The 25,054-nt window shown below is 40.0% G+C and overlaps 2 protein-coding genes across 2 annotated transcripts in view; both read left to right on the top strand.

Moving 5' to 3' along the window:
• Positions 1–1,661: 1,661 nt before the first annotated feature.
• Positions 1,662–5,764, top strand: LOC124151171 (tubulin alpha-1A chain-like). Its single transcript, XM_046523535.2, has 3 exons — positions 1,662–1,817; positions 3,382–3,604; positions 4,523–5,764. The coding sequence occupies exons 1-3, from the start codon at positions 1,815–1,817 to the stop codon at positions 5,650–5,652; spliced, it is 1,356 nt and encodes a 451-aa protein (XP_046379491.1). The 5' UTR covers positions 1,662–1,814; the 3' UTR covers positions 5,653–5,764.
• Positions 5,765–5,901: 137 nt separating this feature from the next.
• Positions 5,902–25,054, top strand: part of LOC124151172 — a 41,822-nt gene continuing 22,669 nt past the window's right edge. Inside the window, exons 1-5 of the mRNA XM_048382976.1 lie at positions 5,902–8,161; positions 18,967–20,496; positions 21,397–21,528; positions 22,741–22,867; positions 23,699–23,833. Of these exons, the coding sequence (XP_048238933.1) occupies positions 19,273–20,496; positions 21,397–21,528; positions 22,741–22,867; positions 23,699–23,833 (1,618 nt within the window). The 5' untranslated portion in view covers positions 5,902–8,161; positions 18,967–19,272. The remainder of the gene's footprint in view (positions 8,162–18,966; positions 20,497–21,396; positions 21,529–22,740; positions 22,868–23,698; positions 23,834–25,054) is intronic.

The following is a 25,054-nucleotide window of genomic DNA, read 5'->3' as shown; positions in this document are numbered from 1 at the left end:
TGTTGAAATGGGGCACGTTCGACCGTGGATTGTATTGATGAAATTGCGAATTTATATATATGAGAGGGGGGGGGGGGGGGGGGGGGGGGGGGGGGCAGGGAGGGAATATACTCACACGGTCGACCGTGGATTGTAATGATGAAATTGCAAAATTATATGAGAGAGAGAGAGAGAGAGAGAGAGAGAGAGAGAGAGAGAGAGAGAGAGAGAGAGAGAGCATACTCACAGTGTATGATAGACTAACATGTAGTGCTGGTAATAAAATAGAATTAAAGTCTCTTTAATAAAAGTATATGTATCTACAATTCTACATCATAACAAACAAAATTCAAAGGGTACCCAAAACTATAGTTAACTTGCCCAATCATCCTAGACTTGAGTTGCGTTTGTTTTTTAACTGTTAATAGATCGCGTGAGAGCTGCACGCACGCGTGTGGACATATTAAGTGCCTATGTTTTGTTCTCTGATCAGGTGGAGCTGTAATGTCAGTGAATCATCCCTGCGTCAGGTGGTGATTCACGACAGGCAATGAACTGAACGAGCTTTGCAACGGCGTTAAGCCGCTATCTCTGTGCAATAATCACGCAGGACGTACATGTCACAAAAACATTTAGTCTCCCAAGTTGATATATTTCAAGATTTAGGGTTTAACTTGTCTTTTAGATTGACTCAATAAATCTACCGGTATTCTGAATCTGTACCAGTAGGCATAGTCCTGCACCATGACCGTGGAATATATTTATTTTATGAAAAAAACATAATCTAGAAATGCATACAAAAGCAAGTCTAGCCCCTCCCCTCTGTTGTTGGCAGATTATCTGAGAAAGTATTTTTTATTATTTTGGACCCCTCCCTTTTACAAATGCTGGATCGGCCCTTGTGCACAGTCGCGTGAGAGTTGCGCTGTAATCTACAACAGTATCAGACGTGAAGCTACCAGCCGGGAGTATAGGGGTGTGTGCAGTCAAGATTTATCATTTATCACACCTATGACTGGGGGAATGGCAAAATGTTACATAAATGGGCGGGTGTAAAATATGATATAGCCCTAAATCCAACGCCACCCACCCACCCTATGGTAATGAACATGGGTAAAACTCGAGCTCATTTTTTAAGAAGCGGCGTAAAACCATACTCACTCGGTGACGTGAAATGAACAACTGGACCATGTCTGATTTAACCACATGAAGTACCAACTATTATCATTATAGATTACCTTCAACCTTTTCATTGTACACATCGCCTTTTTCGCAGTTAGGTAATTGAATAGCTAAGTATAATTACCAACAAACACCTGGAAATCGCGGTTGGTAACACAGACATTAAGACGAGTCGGTCCTCCTGACACTATCGATAGAATTATTCATCCAATCAGACAAAACCAATTAACGTCCGCGTATTGTTTCGTTATTTTTTCATGAGAAGTGTATCGGGTATTCTCTTTGTCTCGTGGTTTAAGATGAATCCGTGATTAAATCTCTTTGCCAGCCCGTTTATCACGTTTCCGTTCAGCCGTTTCTGCTTCTTAAAAATGTTCACTATATCCTTTCATTTATTCCGTAACGGTCGTTAAGGTAACGGTGAGTAATGCTTGAATTTAAATCCCACGTTGTGAAGCTGACCAGACAGATTTGACCAATGAGATTAATGTATCACTCCGCGGTGAGTCAGAGGGGTATAAAAGCCCATATCGCCCATGTGGATGACACAGTCCGCCTGCTCACTTCAGACCATCGACGTCAAAGTGTGAGACAAGTTCGACTAGCTTTTTCTTCCCCAAACAGTATTCTCGCACCAAGGAATCTTTTACAAAATGGTGAGTAGTTTGCTTAATCAGATTCAATTCACAAATACTTGATAAAATTCTTGCATTTATGTACTTTCTCAGAAAATGGCGGAACCGGCACTCCCATGTGCGAGCTGGACGGATGTGTCACAGACATTTCAAAATTACTCATCGCCCAATTTCACGTATTTCATAATATGGACGTATCATGAGTATTAAAAGAACAATGTAACTTTCCCGTGAACATACTAAGAGCGACCGCGATAGAGTCTGGCAACAGATCGGAGCTCGCTTCCAATTAATTGGCGCCAGTCTGGGTTTTCGGTAATTAACATAAATTATGGAAACGGAATTCGCTCTCAGAGAACCGTTTTTAACAACGATATTTTAGCGGTTAATATTTTAAAAGTTGATTTTTGTGTGGTTTCGAGGGATGCATTTCGCATTGAACTGTTGAATTTCGAGACTTACAATTTCCTGCCGTCTGAAGTGTAGCATGATTCATCATAGGGTCAAAGGTCAAACGTCAAACGTCAAGGCGATCGCTTGAAAGCGTTTTTTCCTGTTTTGTGGCAGGTCGTTATGCTATGTATGCCATAGCCTGACCATAATCGCCTGCTATGCAATGGGATATGTAACAATGTAGCAAAAAGACAAAGCTAAGTGTAGAAAGGTACTCTGCAGTAGACCGATCAAAGACCCATTGTAAGTATTCTACCATCTTTGCAACACACACTAACAACTACCTGCACAACGATACATGCCCCGCCCACCTACCCCGCCATACCCTACACACCCTACACACGTCCTCAAAATACGGTTGATACCATTTTAAAAAAAACAAAAAAACTTAGGTTACTATATTTTTACAGTAAACCAAATTCTTTTTTTCTTATATAAATTGCTTATTTTATTCTAACACTGAGAGGGGGCACGGGTGGCCCAGTCGCCTAAGGCGCCGCGATTCGCTGTGCAGAGTTGCGTCCCTTGGGTACGCCAGAAACCTATGATTGTGGGTTCGAATCCCGGTTCACCCCGATTATGTTTCTAGGTTTGTCAGCACCATACCCGTGCTCGTGGGTTTCACCGAAGTGGTAAACGTCTGAGACCTGCATCACTTCAGGCTTTCCTCCCACATTAAGCTGACACGCCGTGATATAACTGGAATACTGTTAAAAGCGGCGTTAAACCCAACTCACTCACTCACTAACACTGAGAATGATGAAATGAAAAATATTTGCACAGGATAACATTTTTTTACAGGTTTTAACAAATGTTTGAACACATTTTATTGAAATTCTAAGGGGAAAATGTTAAAGTAACAGACAACTAAAGTTGTTTTAATAATTGCTTGAGATTTATTTACTTTTGTACAGCTTTAGGCAGCAATTAGGAAAGACAAATTATTACATGTTTATATAGATCTAAATTCAAATTCTGAAGTTGATACCAAGTTATGTGTATTTTCATCTACATATTGTAAGTGATAGCTGTGATGTTCATGAATTACTAATAATATCCATACCTCATGTATATTTTGATTATATACATATCACATATTAAAGCTATGTAATAAATATTTATTTGTTTGCAGAGGGAGTGCATTTCAGTCCATGTCGGCCAGGCCGGAGTCCAGATCGGCAATGCATGCTGGGAGTTGTACTGTCTGGAGCACGGCATCCAGCCTGACGGTCAGATGCCCTCAGACAAGACCATTGGGGGTGGGGACGACTCCTTCAACACTTTCTTCAGCGAGACCGGGGCAGGGAAACACGTCCCCAGGGCCGTCTTTGTCGACCTCGAACCAACTGTAGTTGGTGAGTTGAATCTGTTTCTCTACGCAGTTAATTTGGAAAATGTTATCTTGGGGTTTGGATTGTAAGGTGCGATTGCTCAATTCAAAGGCTGAACTTTTCCATGAGAAATAAGGCATTTTAAAAAAATAATATTTCTTATATTATAATATATATATATATATATATATATATATATATATATATATATTCCATTTATATTATTACAAGTATATGATGGGGTAGCTGAATGGTTAAAGTCGTCACACATCACATTGAAGTCCTGTGTTCGATTCCCTGCATGGATATTGTTGGAATGTTGCTAAAAGCTGTGCAAAACATTACTCAAAGAAATTACACTGGAGTAGCGATTCATTTAATTCCTTTTATCTTCTCTCCACTTGGTGGGGAATATTTACTTGAAAAATGGATGTCCCAGAGAACGGTTGAATATTGAACTATAACAATGTTGATTCAAAAGAAAACATTTTTCCTCATTCTCAGTGTTTGCATTTGAAGATGCTCAAATTGCCACAACAGAAAAGTTTTAATTTCGTTTGGCTATGCTTTGAAACAAACTTGACCTCAAATCAATGTGCCAACAGTCCACTGCTCCAAGTGGGGCAAGATCCTTCTCTTCAGTGATGGCGACCACAGATGGTAGACTCCATTGGTCATATGACTTAAGTCTGCAGCTCATTTCAGACTTTTATGTTTTTGTAAAATAAAATAAAATATTTTGGGATAAAACAACTAGTCCATCTAGATTGTTATTTATCTGTTTTCTCCTGGACTCCCTTTGACATAAGGTTTGTGACAAGGACCTTGACTTAATATTTATTAACATTGCTTAGTAACTGCTCTTATTATAAATAATCTTAATAGTAATCCAAATACTGTTATGATTGACTATTTGCTAATCCATACTGCTTTTTGTTTTAGACGAGGTTCGTACCGGCACCTATCGCCAGTTGTTCCACCCGGAGCAGCTGATTACAGGAAAGGAAGATGCCGCAAACAACTACGCCCGCGGTCACTACACCATCGGCAAGGAGATCGTCGACCTCGTCCTTGACCGCATCAGGAAGTTGGCTGACCAGTGCACTGGACTCCAGGGCTTCCTCATCTTCCACAGCTTCGGTGGCGGCACTGGCTCCGGCTTCACCTCTCTGTTGATGGAGAGACTGTCCGTCGACTACGGCAAGAAGTCCAAGCTGGAGTTTGCCGTCTACCCTGCTCCTCAAGTTGCTACCGCTGTCGTTGAGCCCTACAACTCCATCCTGACCACCCACACCACCCTTGAGCACTCCGACTGTGCCTTCATGGTCGACAACGAGGCCATCTACGACATCTGCAGACGTAACCTTGATATTGAACGTCCCACCTACACCAACCTCAACCGTCTGATTGGTCAGATCGTCAGCTCCATCACTGCCTCCCTCCGTTTTGACGGAGCCCTGAACGTGGATCTGACAGAGTTCCAGACCAACTTGGTGCCCTACCCACGTATCCACTTCCCTCTTGCTACCTATGCACCAGTCATCTCTGCAGAGAAGGCCTACCATGAGCAACTGTCTGTTGCCGAGGTGACCAATGCATGCTTTGAGCCCGCCAACCAACTGGTCAAGTGTGACCCCCGTCACGGCAAGTACATGGCCTGCTGCATGTTGTACCGCGGGGACGTCGTCCCCAAGGACGTCAACGCTGCCATCGCCACCATCAAGACCAAGAGGACCATCCAGTTTGTCGACTGGTGTCCCACTGGGTTCAAGGTCGGCATCAATTACCAACCACCCACTGTTGTCCCTGGCGGTGACTTGGCCAAGGTCCAGAGAGCTGTCTGCATGTTGAGCAACACCACTGCCATCGCCGAGGCCTGGGCTCGTCTTGACCACAAGTTCGATCTGATGTACGCCAAGCGTGCCTTCGTCCACTGGTACGTGGGTGAGGGTATGGAGGAGGGAGAGTTCTCAGAGGCCCGTGAGGACTTGGCTGCCCTGGAGAAGGACTACGAGGAGGTTGGAGTCGACTCTGTTGAGGCCGAAGGAGAAGAGGAAGGGGAGGAATACTAAGTCAGTCTTAATCGACACACCTACAGCCCTGACAACCAAATGTGCAATCAAAACATTATGACAATTTAAAATGCATTCATGACCAAACAACATTAAAGCATTTTGAGAAGATCACATTTGTTGTGTGGTTTATAACATGGGTTTTCTGAGTGAGTGAAGGCCTTCTCATGGGTCTGTCAGTGGGGTAATTATTGAACCTGGACAAGGTAAACCATTTGTAGATTGTTATGATCTGTGCTGTTGGCCATAGCTCCACTCAATCCTCATTTAACCCTTAGGACAGTGGGCGTTGAGGTAGCCTTAGAAATTTGTAATTTTAATGACTAGTGTAGGCCTTATGTCACCAGACCTGAGTTTGTAGACGGCCTTGCTTGAACAAGACCATAATGTTTACTATGTTTACATTTTTGTCAGCTATTTCCAGTTTCAGTTTGAAGCAAAAAGCTTTGAGGACTGGTTCAGAATTGGAGCCCACCAATATTGCTACAGTCAATGAGGACTACATCACTGTGCTGAGGACAAGTAAAATTCAATCTAGTAGTCTTGGGGCAGTGAACAGTGTGAATTTTGAATGATGGCCTGGTTGTTAAGGGATTAGCTTGTCAAAGCTGTTTGCCTAGGTACTACGGGGAGGTGGGGTAGCCTTGTGGTTAAAGTGTTCGCTCGTCACACTGAAGAGCAGGGTTCTATTCCCTACATGGGTACTAGGTGTGACGTCCATTTCTAGAGTCTTTGGCCATGATAGCGCAGGAATATTGCTAAACATGGCGTAAAACAATCCTCACTAGCAGCTAGGATTACCTGGGTGTGCTAAGCTTATTTCCTAGGTTTCCATCCCCATACATATCTCTTAAAGATGTTTCTAATGCACATTTCAGACTGCTAGACTAACATGTAGTCTCTAGATTTATTTTATAAAAAAACAGTTGTATAATGATCTTAACATATAATACCCGCCGTGATATTGCTGGAATATTGCTAAGAGCGGCGTAAAACCATACTCACTAACATATAATAAAAAGGAGTCCAGAGACTTCCAGATACTGCAGTCATCTTGACTTGCTGACTATTATAGACTTGCAAGGGATGTATTTGATATGTTTTTAGCGTCTGTATAACTAACAGCTAGCTTGAATTGCATATTTACTTGAGGATCGTGACTTTTGAAACAAATGCAGGTATTCCAGTCATAACGCAGATCTATGCTTTGTTGTTTAACGCCGCACTCGGCAATATGACGGTTGTTGCGCAGGGCTATAGGGATGAGAAACAAATTACTACGGTCAAAGGGAGATAATCCTACACATTCTGTACGGAACGACAGCTTAGTGGCAAGCATTTTGTTTGACAATAATTTGAAGGAGCTGCTTGGGACCAGTTATCGAAAATATTTTATAAAGTGTTTGCAATCATAATTCATGATATCGGACAATATACATGTATCATACATACATGGAAGTATATACCTAGATTGCCGAAAATCAAACATTCACTAAGGGCCGACAGCCTAGAGGTGAGAAGGAGCCGGGTTCGATTCCCAACAAGGATGTAGACATACACACCCATGCTCATACATATCGTCGCCCCTTACATAGATGCGTGTTCGTGTTGGGGTGAATATGACTGAGGGGTATATAAAGGAATATGTCCAGTCTTTTGATGCCCGTCCTGATACTGATGCTACTCTTGTTCTTGGGTAGTGAGCGTTTTCACACGCCTAAATTTAAGTCAATTAAGTTACAAAGTATACTGGGCCGTAAAAGAAACGCGATTTCATGAAAATGCTTTTCACCTTTTGACCGTTAAATTTGGAAACAGAACAATGTCAATTAGGAGACCCCCCCCAAAAAAAAAAACAAAAAAAAAAAAAGAAAGAAAAGAAAAGAAAAAACACACACAAAAACAACAAAACAAAAAACCCATCCATTTTAGAATGGGAAACTTTCATGAAGTGACGTTTCTTTTGCGGTTCAGTATATATACTGAGGGGGGCGCCTCTTGCAACAAGCATGGGTCCCTGAAGACCAACTTAACCCGCACATTCGCGTGTGTCAGAATATGACTACCCTGGATCACTTCGGGCTTTCCTCCCACATTAGGCTGACACGCCGCGATATAACGGGAATACTGTTAAAAGCGGCGTTAAAACCAACTCACTCACCCACTAGATCCAGGCGTGTCCGGATCAGACAGAAATCGTTCTTTCCAACGAAAAGGTACTTTCGGTTTGGGTTTACCCAGAATCGTATGTTCGCCGCCATCTTGAGCTCTGCTTTCAAAGAGTCCCTGTTGGTTACGTTAACTATTCTTCATTTTCGCTGTCCTGTGCGTCTGTTACGCGGTGTATTTCCTGCATGGATATATATGTACGACAGAAGGATACGAGTGCGGAACATTTTGTGAGCATTTCCTGAGTACAGGGCGATAACTCGTGGTTCAATAATGACTGGATGTGATATGTGAGAGCTTCGGGAGAACTATTCTACACAGTAGCGATCCCTTGAATAAGGTAGGAGACGTCGGACATGTTTCATAATATGCCACTAGTTTGAGATAATGTTGGCATCAGGAGATTCAGCTTGAAGTTATTTGTTGTTGTAACGTCTCTTTAAATCTTAACACCAAACAAATTTAGCTGCGAAATCGTTTGCCTAGAGCCGCGATGGGGTCCCGGGCGTCCAGTCATGATGCACGAAATAGTATATTTAGATCTATTTACTCAGTCGCTCAACTTTAGATGTCTTAAAATTCGTGGGTCGCTAATTTAAGATTATTAGTGGAGATGATGAAAACAGATTAGTACATTGCCGCGATTTCTCAGCTGTAACCAAATGATACAGTGTTGTTTTAGATAATTCATCATTTAAAAAATAATTTGTTTCCATGGAAACAGATTTAGATGAAAAAATGTGTTGGGTTAATTTCTGGACTAACCAAAAACGAATTCTGACTGAGTCTCTTTGTAGCTTTGCACAGGCTCATTCACTTAAATATTACATATATAGTTTGATTTTGTATCCATGAAAAGTTGCCAAAGGAACCCGAAAAGAGAAAATAAATCCCCCCAAAGGTCCTATGTTAAATCTGGCATATATATGTATAGCAGTATTTTGCAACTGGACATGTAATATATCTCCTAAACTTGAACCAACAGCTAGATTAAGAGCTTCCCTTAGGAAGTTACAGTGTCATTTGTATTGCTGGGGTGGTCGGGTAGCCAAGTGGTTAAAGTGGTCGCTCGTCACACCAAAGACCCGGGTTCGATTCCTGACATGGATACAATGTGTGAAGCCCATTTTTGGTGTCCCCCCCACTGTGATATTGCTGGAATATTGCCAAAACCATTCTCTCACTCACTCACTCATTTGTATTGCTAATTATATTGTGCCTGTTTTCATGGAAACCAAACTATTTATATAGAAAAAATAGACTTGTTACTGAGAGTTTTGAAGTTTAGCAGGATTTGACTAAACTTGGTGTTTGCATATGTGGTTGGGAACAAATCAGAGGTGACACAAATGTTATTACTTGTATCATGGGACACAAATGTTATTACTTGTATCATGGGACACACATGATATTACTTGTATCATGGGACACACATGATATTACTTGTATCATGGGACACAAATGTTATTACTTGTATCATGGGACACAAATGATATTACTTGTATCATGGGACACAAATGTTATTACTTGTATCATGGGACACACATGATATTACTTGTATCATGGGACACACATGATATTACTTGTATCATGGGACACAAATGTTATTACTTGTATCATGGGACACAAATGTTATTACTTGTATCATGGGACACACATGATATTACTTGTATCATGGGACACAAATGTTATTACTTGTATCATGGGACACACATGATATTACTTGTATCATGGGACACAAATGTTATTACTTGTATCATGGGACACAAATGTTATTACTTGTATCATGGGACACAAATGTTATTACTTGTATCATGGGACACAAATGTTATTACTTGTATCATGGGACACACATGATATTACTTGTATCATGGGACACAAATGTTATTACTTGTATCATGGGACACAAATGTTATTACTTGTATCATGGGACACAAATGATATTACTTGTATCATGGGACACAAATGATATTACTTGTATCTTGGGACACAAATGTTATTACTTGTATCTTGGGACACAAATGTTATTACTTGTATCTTGGGACACAAATGTTATTACTTGTATCATGGGACACAAATGTTATTACTTGTATCATGGGACACAAATGTTATTACTTGTATCATGGGACACAAATGTTATTACTTGTATCATGGGACACACATGATATTACTTGTATCATGGGACACAAATGTTATTACTTGTATCATGGGACACAAATGTTATTACTTGTATCATGGGACACAAATGATATTACTTGTATCATGGGACACACATGATATTACTTGTATCATGGGACACAAATGTTATTACTTGTATCATGGGACACACATGATATTACTTGTATCATGGGACACAAATGTTATTACTTGTATCATGGGACACACATGATATTACTTGTATCATGGGACACAAATGATATTACTTGTATCATGGGACACAAATGATATTACTTGTATCATGGGACACAAATGTTATTACTTGTATCATGGGACACAAATGATATTACTTGTATCATGGGACACAAATGATATTACTTGTATCATGGGACACAAATGATATTACTTGTATCATGGGACACAAATGATATTACTTGTATCATGGGACACAAATGTTATTACTTGTATCTTGGGACACAAATGTTATTACTTGTATCATGGGACACAAAAAAGTTTGGCATTTTTATATGGTACAATTAATTTGTAAAATGCAAATATAAATTAATGACAAGAAATAGGTTGTTATAAAGGCAGGGTGTCGTTCTGTCCATCTGATTCTGTTGGGGCTTACTTCTTTTGAAGCCATAATTCTGATTAGGGTTTGGAAATGGTTTTAAAATCAAGATTGATAATTAGATCATTCCCACCTATTGATCATAAAAAACTAATCAGCTGGCATCATTTTACTGTTACAAATATTTTCGTTTTATTTTAGAATTAAAAAAAAGGCAGTGGCGTCACTGTTTCTCAGTTTTTGTCTTTGTAAATAGTAAGTAGAGAATAGGCCTTGTAAAACACTATTCATGGTTGAGAGGGAGTAAAATCGTTTGTGTTCCATTATGGAAAATTGTGTTCAATTGCCATTGCTGGGTTATATGGACCTTCTGATAAAATTTTGATTATTTCATCTTTGAATCACCACTAATACAGACTAGTGATATTTAAGTGTTGACTTCCAAGATTTGTTTGGCACTCACTGTAGTGGTAGAAGACATAAGTAGTTTGATCACATTTTCTGTGATCACAGTAGGTTAGAATGAAACCCCAGAGACTCCACCTCCATTTGGGGGGCACGGGTGGCCCAGTTGTCTAAGGCACCGCGATTTGATTTGCTACCCATGCTTGTGGGTTTAACTGAAGTGGTAAACATCTCAGACCTGCATCACTTCGGGCTTTCCTCCCACATTAAGCTGACATGCCGTGATATGTTAAAAGCGTTGTTATAACTCACTCACCACCTCCATTTTCATATAGATTAACTTTTGAGATCTTGTTTAACTGCAATTCTGCAATTCTGCAAAGAATATTATTAAAGTAATCTTTCAGTCTACCTTTTTATGAAGAAAACATTATTCCATATTTGTGAAATTTTGGGTTGGCAGACATGCAGAACATGTGATAACTATACACATTAGTGATTTTTGTTTCTCTTCATGTGCTCTTGTCAAAGGGAGATAACTATGGCAGAATCCCACCCATTGCAGCTATTCAAGCCAATTGTTTGTTTGTTGTTTAACGTGGCACTCGGCAATATTCCAGCTATATGACGGCGGTCTGTAAATAATCAAATCTGGACCAGACAATCCAGTGATTGACATCATGAGCATCGATCCACGCAATTGGGATTCGACCACATGCATCAACCAAGTCAGCGAGCCTGACCACCTGATCCCGTTATCCTCTTCTTACGACAAGCAAGTGTGGGTTGCTGAAGACCTATTCCATCCCCAAATTTCTGACCCCCAAAATGCCTACAATGTGTTAACTTCACCGCAGAAGCACACCGGACCCATCAAACCGTCGTTCCAACTTCAGAGTTACCTCCCTTCCCTGTGAAGTCTTAAAACTTGGATCGCAATCCGAAACAATCAAATCTTTCGGTAACAATGAGCATCATGAGCATCTTGTATAATCCAGTGTAGGGAGGTGTTGTATATATATATATATCACAGCTGGATGCTGGCAGGGACTCCACATCAGCTGTGTATTGTATGTTGTATCCACTCATGTGGTTTGAAGTACAGGGAGTCATCTTCACCTGCCGAGAGGCCAATATTCGGCCCAAAGTCTGCAGCAAATATAATGAAATATTCCCAAATTTAAATTTTTTTTTTTTTAATTCATCATCATTTGTTATGGGTTTGAATATGTGACTTGTACGAGGGGTGTTCATTAAAGATTTCCCCTAAACCACTTAGGGTTATCATATTTGGTTGAAATTTCACATGTGTAATGATACATGTATCTATGGGTTATGTCTGAATTTGCAGCACCGAACTATTAATCTTACCACTTTTACAGGTGTTATAATCGAGTAGGGTGTGACAATGGAGCCAGTAGAATACCGAGCAGTGATTAGGTTTTTATATTTGAAAGGTCGCACACCAAAAGAAACTTTTGATGAAATGAAAGCAACTTATGGGGAAGATGCCCCATCATATGACGTTGTTAAACACTGGCATCGCCAGTTCAAGTGTGGTCGGACATCTGTGGAAACAGCTGCCATTCCTGGTCGCCCCCATTCAGCCATTGATGAGGACACTATCCATCAAGTGGAGACCGCCATTTTGGCAGACCGACGTATAACTGTTGGCCAGTTAGCACAAGATGTCAAGATCAGTGTAGGGTCTGTGGAAAAAATCATCCATGACAATTTGAACATGCATAAGGTGTCTGCACGATGGATTCCCAGGTTGCTCACACCTTTCCAAAAGCAGGAACGAGTCAGTTGCTCAAAGGATCTTTTGGACATGTGCCAAAAAAAACAGGCAAACTTTTTTGACAGACTTATCACACAGGATGAAACATGGGTCCATCACTATGATCCTGAGACTAAAGTTCAGTCGATGCAATGGAAGCATGTGTAGTCACCACCCCCAAAGAAGGCACGTGTCCAACCCTCTGCAGGCAAGGTCATGCTCACGGTGTTTTGGGACAAGCACGGAGTAGTGATGATGGATTTCTTGGCAAAGGGTACCACAATTACAGGAGCTTATTATGCTTCACTGCTGCGGAAATTGCGGGACGCTATCAAGCTTAAGAGGCGTGGCATGCTGACCAAGGGTGTCCGTCTCCTTCAAGACAATGCTCCAGTACATAACTCTCATCTTGCCCAGATAGAAGCGCGGTCCTGTGGCTATGAAATCCTTCCACATCCTCCTTACTCTCCTGACCTTGCACCATCTGACTTCCACCTCTTTCCAACCATGAAGTCATTTTTGAAGGAAAAAGTTTCACAGATGATGAAACACTGATTTCTGAAGTCAAGTCCTGGTTTGAGACGCAAAATGAGGGCTTTACAAGCGAGGTCTCCATAGTTGCATAAAAAGATGGGAGAAGTGTGTAACTCTTGGTGGTTCCTATGTGGAGAAAGACTAATACCTATGCCAAGTTTCATTCCACTAGGTCCATCGGAAGTGGGTCAGGGGAAATCTTTAATGAACACCCCTCGTATATCACTGTAAATAGGACCAATAGAGAAAGGCTTAAGGCTCTGTTTTACATTATCGCATTGATAATGGAGTAGGATAGGGAGTACCCATTTGATTTTCTGGGAAATGGAATTTTGGTTTGAGATCAGCATTGTGCCAACAGAAATGGTAATGAAAACATGGTGATAACAAGGTGATGATAACATGGTGGTGATGATAACATGGTGGTGATAACATGGTGGTGATGATAACATGGTGATGATAACATGGTGGTGATGATAATATGGTGATGATAACATGGTGGTGATGATAACATGGTGGTGATGATAACAAGGTGGTGATGATAACATGGTGATGATGATAACATGGTGATGATAACATGGTGGTGATGATAATATGGTGATGATAACATGGTGGTGATGATAACATGGTGGTGATGATAACAAGGTGGTGATGATAACATGGTGATGATAACATGGTGGTGATGATAACATGGTGATGATAACAAGCTGGTGATGATAAAATGGTGATGATAACATGGTGGTGATGATACGATGGTGGTGATGACAGGGTGATGATGACATTGTGATAACATGGTGATGATAACATGGTGGTGATGATGTCAATGTGATAACATGGTGATGGTAACATGGTGGTGATGATAACATGGTGGTGATGATAACATGGTGGTGATAACATGGTGGGGATGATAACATGGTGGTGATGATAACATGGTGGGGACGATAACATGATGATAACATGATGGTGATGATAACATGGTGGTGATGATAACATGATGATAACATTGTGGTGATGATAACATGATGATAACATGGTGGTGATGATAACATGATGATAACATGGTGGTGATGATAACATGGTGGTGATGATAACATGATGATAACATGGTTGTGATGATAACATGGTGGTGATGACATTGTGATAACGATAACATGGTGGTTACGATAACATGGTGGTGATGATAACATGGTGGTGATGATAACTTGATGATAACATGGTGGTGATGATTACATGGTGGTGATGATGCCAATGTGATAACATGGTGGTGATAACATGGTGGTGATGATAACATTATGATAACATGGTGGTGATGATAACATGATGATAACATTGTGGTGATGGTAACATGGTGGTGATGATAACATGATGATAACATGGTGGTGATGATAACATGGTGGTGATGATAACATGATGATAACATGGTGGTGATGATAACATGGTGGTGATGATAACATGGTGGTGATGATAACATGATGATAACATGGTGGTGATGATAACATGGTGGTGATGATAACATGGTGGTGATGATAACATGATGATAACATGGTGGTGATGATAACATGGTGGGGATGATAACATGATGATAACATGGTGGTGATAACATTGTGGTTATGATAACATGGTGGTGATGATAACATAATGATAACATGGTGGTGATGACATTGTGATAACGATAACATGGTGGGGATAACATGGTGGGGATGATAACATGATGATAACATGGTGGTGATAACATGGTGGTGATAACATGGTGGTTATGATGACATGGTGGTGATGATAACATGATGATAACATGGTGGTGATGACATTGTGATAACGATAACATGGTGGTGATAACATGGTGGGGATGATAACATGATGATAACATGGTGGTGATGATAACATGGTGGTGATTACATGGTGATGATGATATGGTGATTATAACATGGCCGAACCTGTTTACCGTTATTGTATAGACTGTCCTGCCAATGAAAACAAAAGGAAATTAACTAAATATTTAATACGAAAAAAAACACCTTAATGTGTAATACAGGAAACATCTCAGAATATGAGATTCTTGGTATAAAAGCGTGACTGCTTTAGTCCAAGTATATTCTTTGAATTTACTGATGGTGCCAACAAACACTTTTGGTGCCACAGTACAACCTGACCAGTGTGATTCAGTGTTAATATTGAGTTTTGTTTGATTAGCTCACTAGACCAACAGACACTCTACTTGACCTAGACTAAGGCCTAAACTGCAAACATTGGATCTTGATGACCATCCTCGAGCGGCGATGTATACCGTTTGCCAAGGGCACCATCTGATTTACAGAGGAACAGAATTCTGATTTGAGATCAGCATTATATGGCATTAACTGTCTCTTTACTTTCTAGTTACAACATCATGTACATCATGAAATTTGTGGGGTAGAATATGTCTTCAGCAACCCATGCTTGCAGTAAAAGGTGACTGTGCTTGTCGCAAGAGGTGACTAACAGGATCAGGTGGTCAGGCTCGCTGACTTGGTTGATGCATGTCATTTCTGAGTGTGGAGTTAAACAAAAAACAAAAAAACAAACAAATATGAAATTAATAAGATTGCTGACCCCTCACCTAAAATTCATCGTGAAAATAATGGGACTACATCTACCATTGAAATTTTAGAACTAATCATTGAACACTGAGACTGTCAACTTAGAACTCCATCACATGGTATTAAGTCACAACAGTCCAGCTGCATAATACTCTGTGTGTTTATTTTCCTAAACACAACCAAATGTTTCCCCATAGATTTCTATAGTAACGTTGTGTTTTTTAAATAAATAATTAAGCATTCAACAGCTATTATCTGTACGTGTGTGCACAGTTTGACCTTAGAGCAGCAATAAAAAAAATGACTAGCTTAGCCAGCTCCTTTTCCAAGAACAGGAAGCTAAACACACCAACCCCAGTTTCGCACCAAATGTCACCTACTTGAAAATAGCTGTGGTCACATTCAGCATAAGTCATCATGTTGTAAAAAACAGTACTAAATATAGAAACACATGGTCAGTTTTAATAACTGGATGGATGTACATTTAAAAGACATAAAAATCTTACACAATATCATCCAATCACAGCCTGCAGATATCTCTCGATCTGCACTGAAGGGTCCTACGAAAACAGCAGTCACAACTGGTCTGGATTTAGTGTAGTAGAACCTTGACATGTGTTCTAAGTTCTTGAAAGTCAAGAGCATAAAATTCCAAAGAAGGTATTTTCAAATGTGATAGATCACATTGATTGATTGTAAGAGGCCCTATATCTGTTTGCCCTGCTGCAGACACTCGACACTAGACTTGGTGAGAGGCTTGATTACACTGTCATCCCGGATGAAGACAGCCATATCTGTTTGACTTGCTGCACACACTCGACACTAGACTTGGTGAGAGGCTTGATTACACTGTCACCCCGGATGAAGACAGCCATATCTGTTTGACTTGCTGCACACACTCGACACTAGACTTGGCGAGAGGCTTGATTACACTGTTATTGGGGTTTTGTTAAGCATGTCAATGTTTCCGTCCATGTACAGTGGACCCGACGTGACAGTTTACTCCAACATGTCCAGAAAACAGTGCTTCACTTTGTTAATGCGAGCAGACATTATTATTCACAGTATTTACAGTATTGATGTTGCTTAACATCAGCTTTAATACTTTAAAAACTCTAAACTGTTCTTTCATGGATCAGCAACTATTCTTGTGACCTTGAGTCAATGTGTTGTCTGCTGTTGTATGCATGCCTTGTGCAGAGTGTTTCATTCATCATTGAAACTTTGCAAATGATAGGCAGGTTAGGACTAGTGGATATCATTTATTTCCAAAGTAATCAAAATTCTATTTATGATTGTAAGCATGTATATGGGATATGGATGCTTGGGATATGGATGCTTAGCTGTATTTTGCTTTTAACCATTGAATGTAAAAACTGTCAAAGTGATCACATTGCAATGTTCTTGTTCATAGTTTGTACTTGCCTGTTGCCATTGACTAAATTTGATCTGTGCTTGTCCGTTTTTTTGTATGTTGTTGTGTAATCCCAAAAAATGGCAGTTAGACCACATTTGTGTCTTGTCTGTGCCATATTGCCTTGCCAGCTAAGTACAACTTGTCTGTGACTACAGAGCTCCAGATAAGATGCGTATCTGCGTAAAATATGCATCGGAAATGCAGTAATACGCAGTAAAATAAAGTCCAAGCGTATCAAATATGCAACGAACATTACAGATACGCTACAAAAATAAAACATGTGCGTATCATCAAAATATTGTGAAGTAACCCTGCATATTTGATTAGCAAATCAGCAACTTGTTTTGAAATTATAAAAGGGCATTCCGTCAACCTTGCCAAACTCCACGATGACAGTTACATCATGATCATTTGCCATCACACTTTCTTGTGGAAGAATCGTGGTATTTTTGAGTACTATAAAGCTATTTGGTATTTGTCTAAATCTGGCTGATAACTGGCCTCATGTTTGAGGCAAATGTTTGTAATAATTCCCAAATTGGAGTTATGATTTTTCCAACCAAATGATTTTGAGCCCCAACCCTGCCCCCAATTTTATGTGTTTGTGGTTATTTGGTTAAGTAATGACTTGATGATGTAATTTAAAAAAAAAAAAAAAAAATTGGGACAAGCTCATTTGCATGATAAACCAACACTGACCTGAATGTGACCATCTTAGTATTCTGGAGGAAAAACATAGTGTTTGTTTGTTTGTTTGTTTGTTGTTTAACGCCGCACTCAGCAATGTTCCAGCTATATGACGGCGGTCTGTAAAAAATTGAGTCTGGACCAGACAATCCAGTGATTGACATCATGAGCATTGATCCATGCAATTGGGATAGAATGACATGCATCAACCAAGTCAGCGAGCCTGACGTCCCAATCCCGTGAACGGCTCTCACGACAAGCATAGTCGCCCTTTACGGCAAGCATGGTTTGCTGAAGACCTATTCTACCCCAGATCTTCACGGGTCGAAAACATAGTGGTCTCCGGTACTTAAAATCAGCACTACATGAAAGTTGAGTGAAGTGACAAGCCCGCACCCACTCCGTGTTCAAGGGGAAGGGGCTTCATTCTCTGTTTAACATTATTGCATTGAATGCACTAGCAAAATACCTGGGTTTAAGAAAATCTGAAATTCTAATAAAATTAAAATTTTGACAAAGTGTTTTCCCAATTTGCCAGCCAAGGGTACTAGAATCTTTGATCAAAGTTACAGATAAGCAGCATATCTGCGTTAATTAAATACCCCCCACCCCCCCCCACCCCCAAATATTCAAAACCCAAATACTTTCAATTAACTTGCATACAGAAACGCATGCATTAAATGGAAAACTCAAATGTATAAAAACAGCATGCATGAATACCCAATGAAGGTTCACTAATTTAGGGAAAAATCCAATAGAGTGATGAATAGATGAGTGAAAAAATATTGGTTACCCAATGGAAAAATGTTATAACCCAATTAATATCGATATCCTTGAGTAAAAACTCAATTGCCCAAAAAGTTATCTGGAGCTCTGTTAGATAAATCACTGTTTAGCTAAATTCCTGGATAGAGTTTGTGACTGACTAAGATATAACAATACAGTTGTGGTTTTGTGTTGATATGTACTTCAATATTTCACTGAATTTTCACTAATTTTCACTGGTTGTTTGCAGATTCAACCCATCTGCTAGACTTGTTGGTAACCAAAGCAATGGCCAATGGATCTCATCTAAGCTGGCCCACGTTGCTGACTCGGGAGAAACTCAGGGAACTTGCTCAGTGGAATGTCTGGGTGTTTTTAACCAAGTCTGCATTGTCTCGAAAGACTTTCCATATTGATTTTATGAACATGTCCTGATAATTATACCAGTAAAATACCATCCTCTAAGTTTGGTTTCAAACAAGAAAATTGTAAATTACAGTAAGCTCATTGCTTCAGAGCATGTGTTGTGAAATGATGTCAAGAAAGTCAACATGGCATGTATTGCCAATCTGTAGGCATCAAACAGCTCCCAGTGATTAACCAGGGACCACAGAAAGTATCCCGGGGATTGCCAAAGACTCGCTGCATCATTGTTTCATCAACTACAAGAACTGATTTAGGGAGTTGGGACATGGCTCAGGACAGTGTCGACATGGAGGAGGAGGAGACTTTGCCACCAAGTGGCGACATTGAGCAAGAGTTGGTGCCACCTGGTGGTGACGTTGAGCATGAGGTGGCGGCACCAAGTGTTGACATTGAGCATGAGGTGGCGCCACCAAGTGGTGACATTGAGCAAGAGGTGGTGCCACCTGGTGGTGACGTTGAGCATGAGGTGGCGCCACCTGGTGGTGACAGTGAGCATGAGGTGGCGCCACCAAGTGGTGACATTGAGCATGAGGTGGCGCCACCAAGTGGTGACATGGAGGAAGAGGAGACTTTGCCACCTGGTGGTGACATTGAGCAAGAGGTGTTGCCACCTGGTGGTGACATTGAGCAAGAAATGGTGCAACCTGGTGGTGACATTGAGGCTGAGGTGGCGCCACCTGGTGAAGAAGAGTATCAGGGTCTGCCCGCCAGTAGGCATCTTGTCCCAGATGCACATTCCGCTCCAGCCATTCCTCTGGTGGTGTCAGAACAAGCTGAAGAAGACACTGTCCCGAACACTACTCAAGCCGACCAAACACACCTTGTATCACGACTGTGCGAAGAACCCAATAGTCTGTCAATCTATATGAGACACATCATTGAGCAAGAAGGTATAAATGTGTCCGAAAATTTAACAATATCAACATCAGAAGGTGAACGAGAAGCCCAAGATGAGGATGCAGAACAACAGCCACTTAACTTACTGTCACAAATCAGTGGGGGAGAAATATCACTGCATGAGCGAACTGATTTTAATCAGTATCATAACATGAGGCTGATAATGGACTCCACTTTGGGTCAGTCATTTATTGGTGGACAAACTCATCCTGCTGAAAGACTGTATCTCATGGAGAGAAACTTTAACATTGAACAGATTGTCACAATATGGGAAATGCCTGATATATATCAGCGAGACCAATTGCTTAGTAGCTTTTGCGAGAACTCAACGTACAGGCCAAACATTGTCCAGAGAGGTGGCTATCTAGCACTGTTACGCACGCTGAGCAACCTTGACGCTGTCATCAGCCAGATGCCACAAGAACTTCACGATGCTGTGGAAGGTGTTCTGTTGAATGTAAAGTATATGATAAGTATTTTTCTTTGTATGGTATAAGATAATATCGTGCCCTAGTTTTTAACATCTGCAAAAATTTTCTCCATAGAAAAAAAAGAACAATGCTGAAGGAACTCCCACGCTTGTTCCCACAAGCCTCTGTTTTTTTATGCTCTACGGTAATAAAAATAATCAAAATCTTATATATGCTTGTCGTATATTTGCAATACCCTCCCCATGTCCTTGTACACTTTTTTCATGACCCTCCTACAAATGTGTGTTTTATATTTTATGACCCTCCCCTAGAGACTGTCGTATGTTTTTTTGACCCCACTCTGATTCCTTTTGACCCCCGACCCCCCTATTATAAATGACCGGTTTGTTAAATGATTCCAATCTGGTTTTATATATCATTGCAAAAAAAACCCCAATTATCCTTCATTTCCGGAAAAAATTAATGACGATTGGCAAATCGTGTGAGGCATTTTGTTTCACTTAATGGATGGCAGCCAGGTGTAGTTTTGGTCATGGTTTCTGAAACTTTTTCATATGATGATATTTAGGGGTTTTGTTCATGGATCTGTTGATCCTAAAAATCAGGAAGCTTGAAAGGTGATTACTATTTTCATATTTGTTAATAAGCCCTCACTATTTATCATGATTTATGCCGAGATATATATGAATATGAATCATGTCAGCGACTTCTGACTACATATCACTCTCATATTATACATTTATTTACCTCACTTATCCAGATACTAGTATCTGCTCAAGTGGATCTGTATGGATTCTAGTTACCATTCTCAACTCCCTGGGGAGTATACAACCCAAGCTGTCATTTCCAGGTGAGCTTAAGTGCTATGAGATTATTATGATTTCTTATTTCAATTTTCGGTATTTAAAGGATGCTTGTTCTTCCAGAATCAGGATCTTCTGGAACCGTCAAACGGTCACTTTGAATATGGCCATGAATACGTCTGTGTACATCAATATAACCAAAGAACCCTCAGGTGCCGTCTACCAAATGGCCATTTCAACTTTATCAGAAAAACGGTAAACTTCAGTATTTTAATAGTCAATACAAACAATTAAGTATTTCTTTTTGGTTCACTTGACTGAAGGTAAATTTTGTCATAAAGACTACACACAGTAATAGGAGTATATGAATACTTGGATTTGTAGGTCGTGGATGTGGATGTAGATTGGTGCAACAAAGCAGCAGAAACAATGATGTCTGTATTCGTCTTGTGCCAATGTACAATAATATGATAAGATAGTATGTACTTTCGTCAATTTTACCCCTCATTTCACAACACATTTTACAATGGAACATCCCAATTCTCTGTTGAAACTGAACAGAATCAACCGCAGTCTACGAGTTAAGAACAGCGATCTGATTGGATATTGCATTTTCATTACAAGGGGCAAAACTCGTGATCTACGTGAGGTGGCGCCAGGGTCAAGCCAAGAAAAGTTGCCTTGATGTGGCAAGGGTAGAAACTAGGCTTTGATATAGGATAGTGAACACGCTTGCCTTGGGCAGATGGGATGTATGAGGAGAAACATGATCAAATCATTTGAAAATATAGAAATAAAAATGACATAAATAAATACATAATTCTAACATTTATCAGAAGTGTATACAAAGTGAACGCAAAGAAAATAAAAACAAATAAAATTTTTGCTCCATTTTCTTGGTATGATCAACAATGATGTCATTATTACCATATAAATCGAGGTTCTGTTGTAGGTATGCGGTAAAGTATATATTTTATGCCATGTGTAAGAAATAGATAACTTATCAGAAGTATCAGAATAACCAGCATGTCTACAAGTGGCCTGCTAAGATTACCAGGATCCTTGACGATTTCTGATATAGTATATGAATTCAGGGACTCACTAAGACTCTAAACCCATGAAAATCCCGGGTAGAATAGGTCTCCAGCAACCCATGCTTGCCGTAAAAGGCGACTATGCTTGTCATAAGAGGCGACTTACGGGATCGGGTGGTAAGCCTCGCTGACTTGGTTGATGTATGTCATCGTATCCCAATTTCTCAGATCGATGTTCATGATATCAATCACTGGATTATCTGATCCAGACTCGATTATTTACAGACTGCTGTCATATAGCTGGAATATTGCTGAGTGTGGCGTTAAACAACAAACAAACAAACTAAAACTCTATCTAACTTAGGGTTATGACAAGGAACCTTTGATTTTAATTCTTAAGTCACACGTGAAAGTGTCTTTTTATTTCACACAGTACTACTTCACTGAATGGTCCAAAGAGCAGATGATAGTTCCGTTCCTGTGTGGCACAAGTGTCGTCAAGCCCCTGGGGCTGACCTGGGGCCAGGGGAAGGTCCACGTCTTCCTGCCGGTCATCGAAGGTATCTACCTTCTTATGTCCTATACTTTTCTATGACTATATGTACTGTAAGTCTGGAAAGTTTTTTGAGCAGGAAAGTACTGTGAAAACTGCGAGTGACACTCACACACAATAGTTTCATGATGGAGTTATTTTTGCAGTTCAACAACAAACAAAACTTTCAGGACAAAGTTAAGGCTATTGTCAGCCACTGGCAAAAACTTCATGGTGCATAACTTTCAATATTTACAATAATCTGTAGACCAATTTTCCAATTTGCCTGACACATATTATGATCATGTTTTTCACGCGTTGCACGAAAGCTTTTATCACCATTTGAAAGCAGGGTTTCTAATGATTGACTGCAAATCACTGTTTTCACTGTTTTTCAAAGAAAAAACTAAAAGTGAAAAATCTACACAATCTACCTGACCTACCTACCCAATCTACCTACACAACCTCCCTAACCAATCTACATACCCAATCTACCTATACAGCCTACCTACCCAATCTACCTACACAATCTACCTACATGGCCTACCTACCCAACCTACCAACACAACCTAACTACCCAATCTACCTACACAACCTCCCCAACCAATCTACATACCCAGTCTACCTATACAACATACCTAACCAATCTACCTACACAACCTCCCTAACCAATCTACCTACCCAATCTACCTACCCAATCTACCTACACAATCTACCTACACAATCTACCTACACAACCTCCCTAACCAATCTACCTGCACAAGGTACCTACCCAATCTACCTACACTGTTAAACCAGCCTACCCAATCTATCTACATGTTAGACATTTTATGTATATTTGAAGTATTTTGTGTTGAAGGTGAAACTCTGACTGATCTGTTGAAACGGGTTGATCGAGGTTTGACGCCACCAGAGGTGATACTCCTGACATACGAGCTGCTGAACATCCTGTCCATATTTCAAGCACACAACTGTCTTCATAGAAACATTACTCGTGAGTTGCTTTCTATTCTGGTGCATGTTAGAATCATTCATAACATTTGTTCTCCTCAACAATCAAGCCTGGAGGATGATTTGACCATGATGTTGGTCCGGGCATGTAAGGGGTTACAATTTGCTGTGAAGAGTTGTCCCTTAGGTGTGAGTTTTTAAATCCTAGAATTACCCGGAGTCAGATGGTTTGGTTAAAATACTGAATGCAAGTATACCATATTTTCTTGTGTATGGTGAGCACCCATGTATAATGCGCACCCCCCACTAGCGGATTCAATATTTTGGAGAAAAAAAAATTTGAATACCAAGCACAGAATTTTTTTTACCTGTACCCCTTTAGCGAAGTCTGGCAAACGAACGGATGATGAGAAACTTGGTCAGTACAAATTCAAAATTTGAGATAAAAAATCACCAGACATGTTGATTTACCGTTTAAATTGTATTTATTGTTCTGCTAGGCATTGTTTTATATCCAGGGATTGAGATTACCTTGTGTATTTTCTTGTAAACTAAGCCGGACACAGCAATCAGCTGTACACACGTTTTCTTGGAATCTACCGGTGATTCGGTCAAGACACACCCAATGATATAACTTTACAGGATTTTAATGCAAGGATCGGCAAAAGTTGTATCTGAAACTATTTTTTTATCAGGAATAATATATTCCAATATCTTGTTAATTTAGATGCAGCTTTTACTAAACATATTTAAAATAATAATAACCCTAAGCGAAGCAGCTGATCGCTATTGCCGGGTATTATTTTTTACATGGAACCAGTCTGACCAGTCACCGTCAAGGCTCCCGTGCACGTGATCGCGAGAATTACGTGTTGACATAGAATCGTCCAACAAAAAGAAATATGACTTTTAACGAGTCACAGTATGGCATTTATGATATATGTATCCATTCTCTGTCAACTAAAGTTCGTTTCAAGGAGTCAATAGCGGTAATCTGACCATGGTTGCTGTTAATAACGGTGAATTGTGCGATCTTCCGATCGCTTCACACACGATTTCGCAGAAATTAATTAAAACAATATTAAAAGGAATTTTGAATAAAATTAATAATATAAGTTACAAACATAAGTCAAGATATACAAAGAACACTTTTTATAGCCAGACAGTGTAATTACATGACTAATTTGCGTACTTCAGTATGGATATTACATGACTAATTTGCGTACTTCAGTATGGATTTGTTGACATCGTATTTCCGGTGTTA

Source organism: Haliotis rufescens, unplaced genomic scaffold (genome assembly GCF_023055435.1).
Source record: "Haliotis rufescens isolate VD_foot unplaced genomic scaffold, xgHalRufe1.0.p SCAF_43, whole genome shotgun sequence".
Lineage (NCBI taxonomy): Eukaryota > Metazoa > Mollusca > Gastropoda > Lepetellida > Haliotidae > Haliotis > Haliotis rufescens.
The sequence above is the reverse complement of the archived record's forward strand: the minus strand, read 5'-3'. Positions and strand labels throughout refer to the sequence as shown.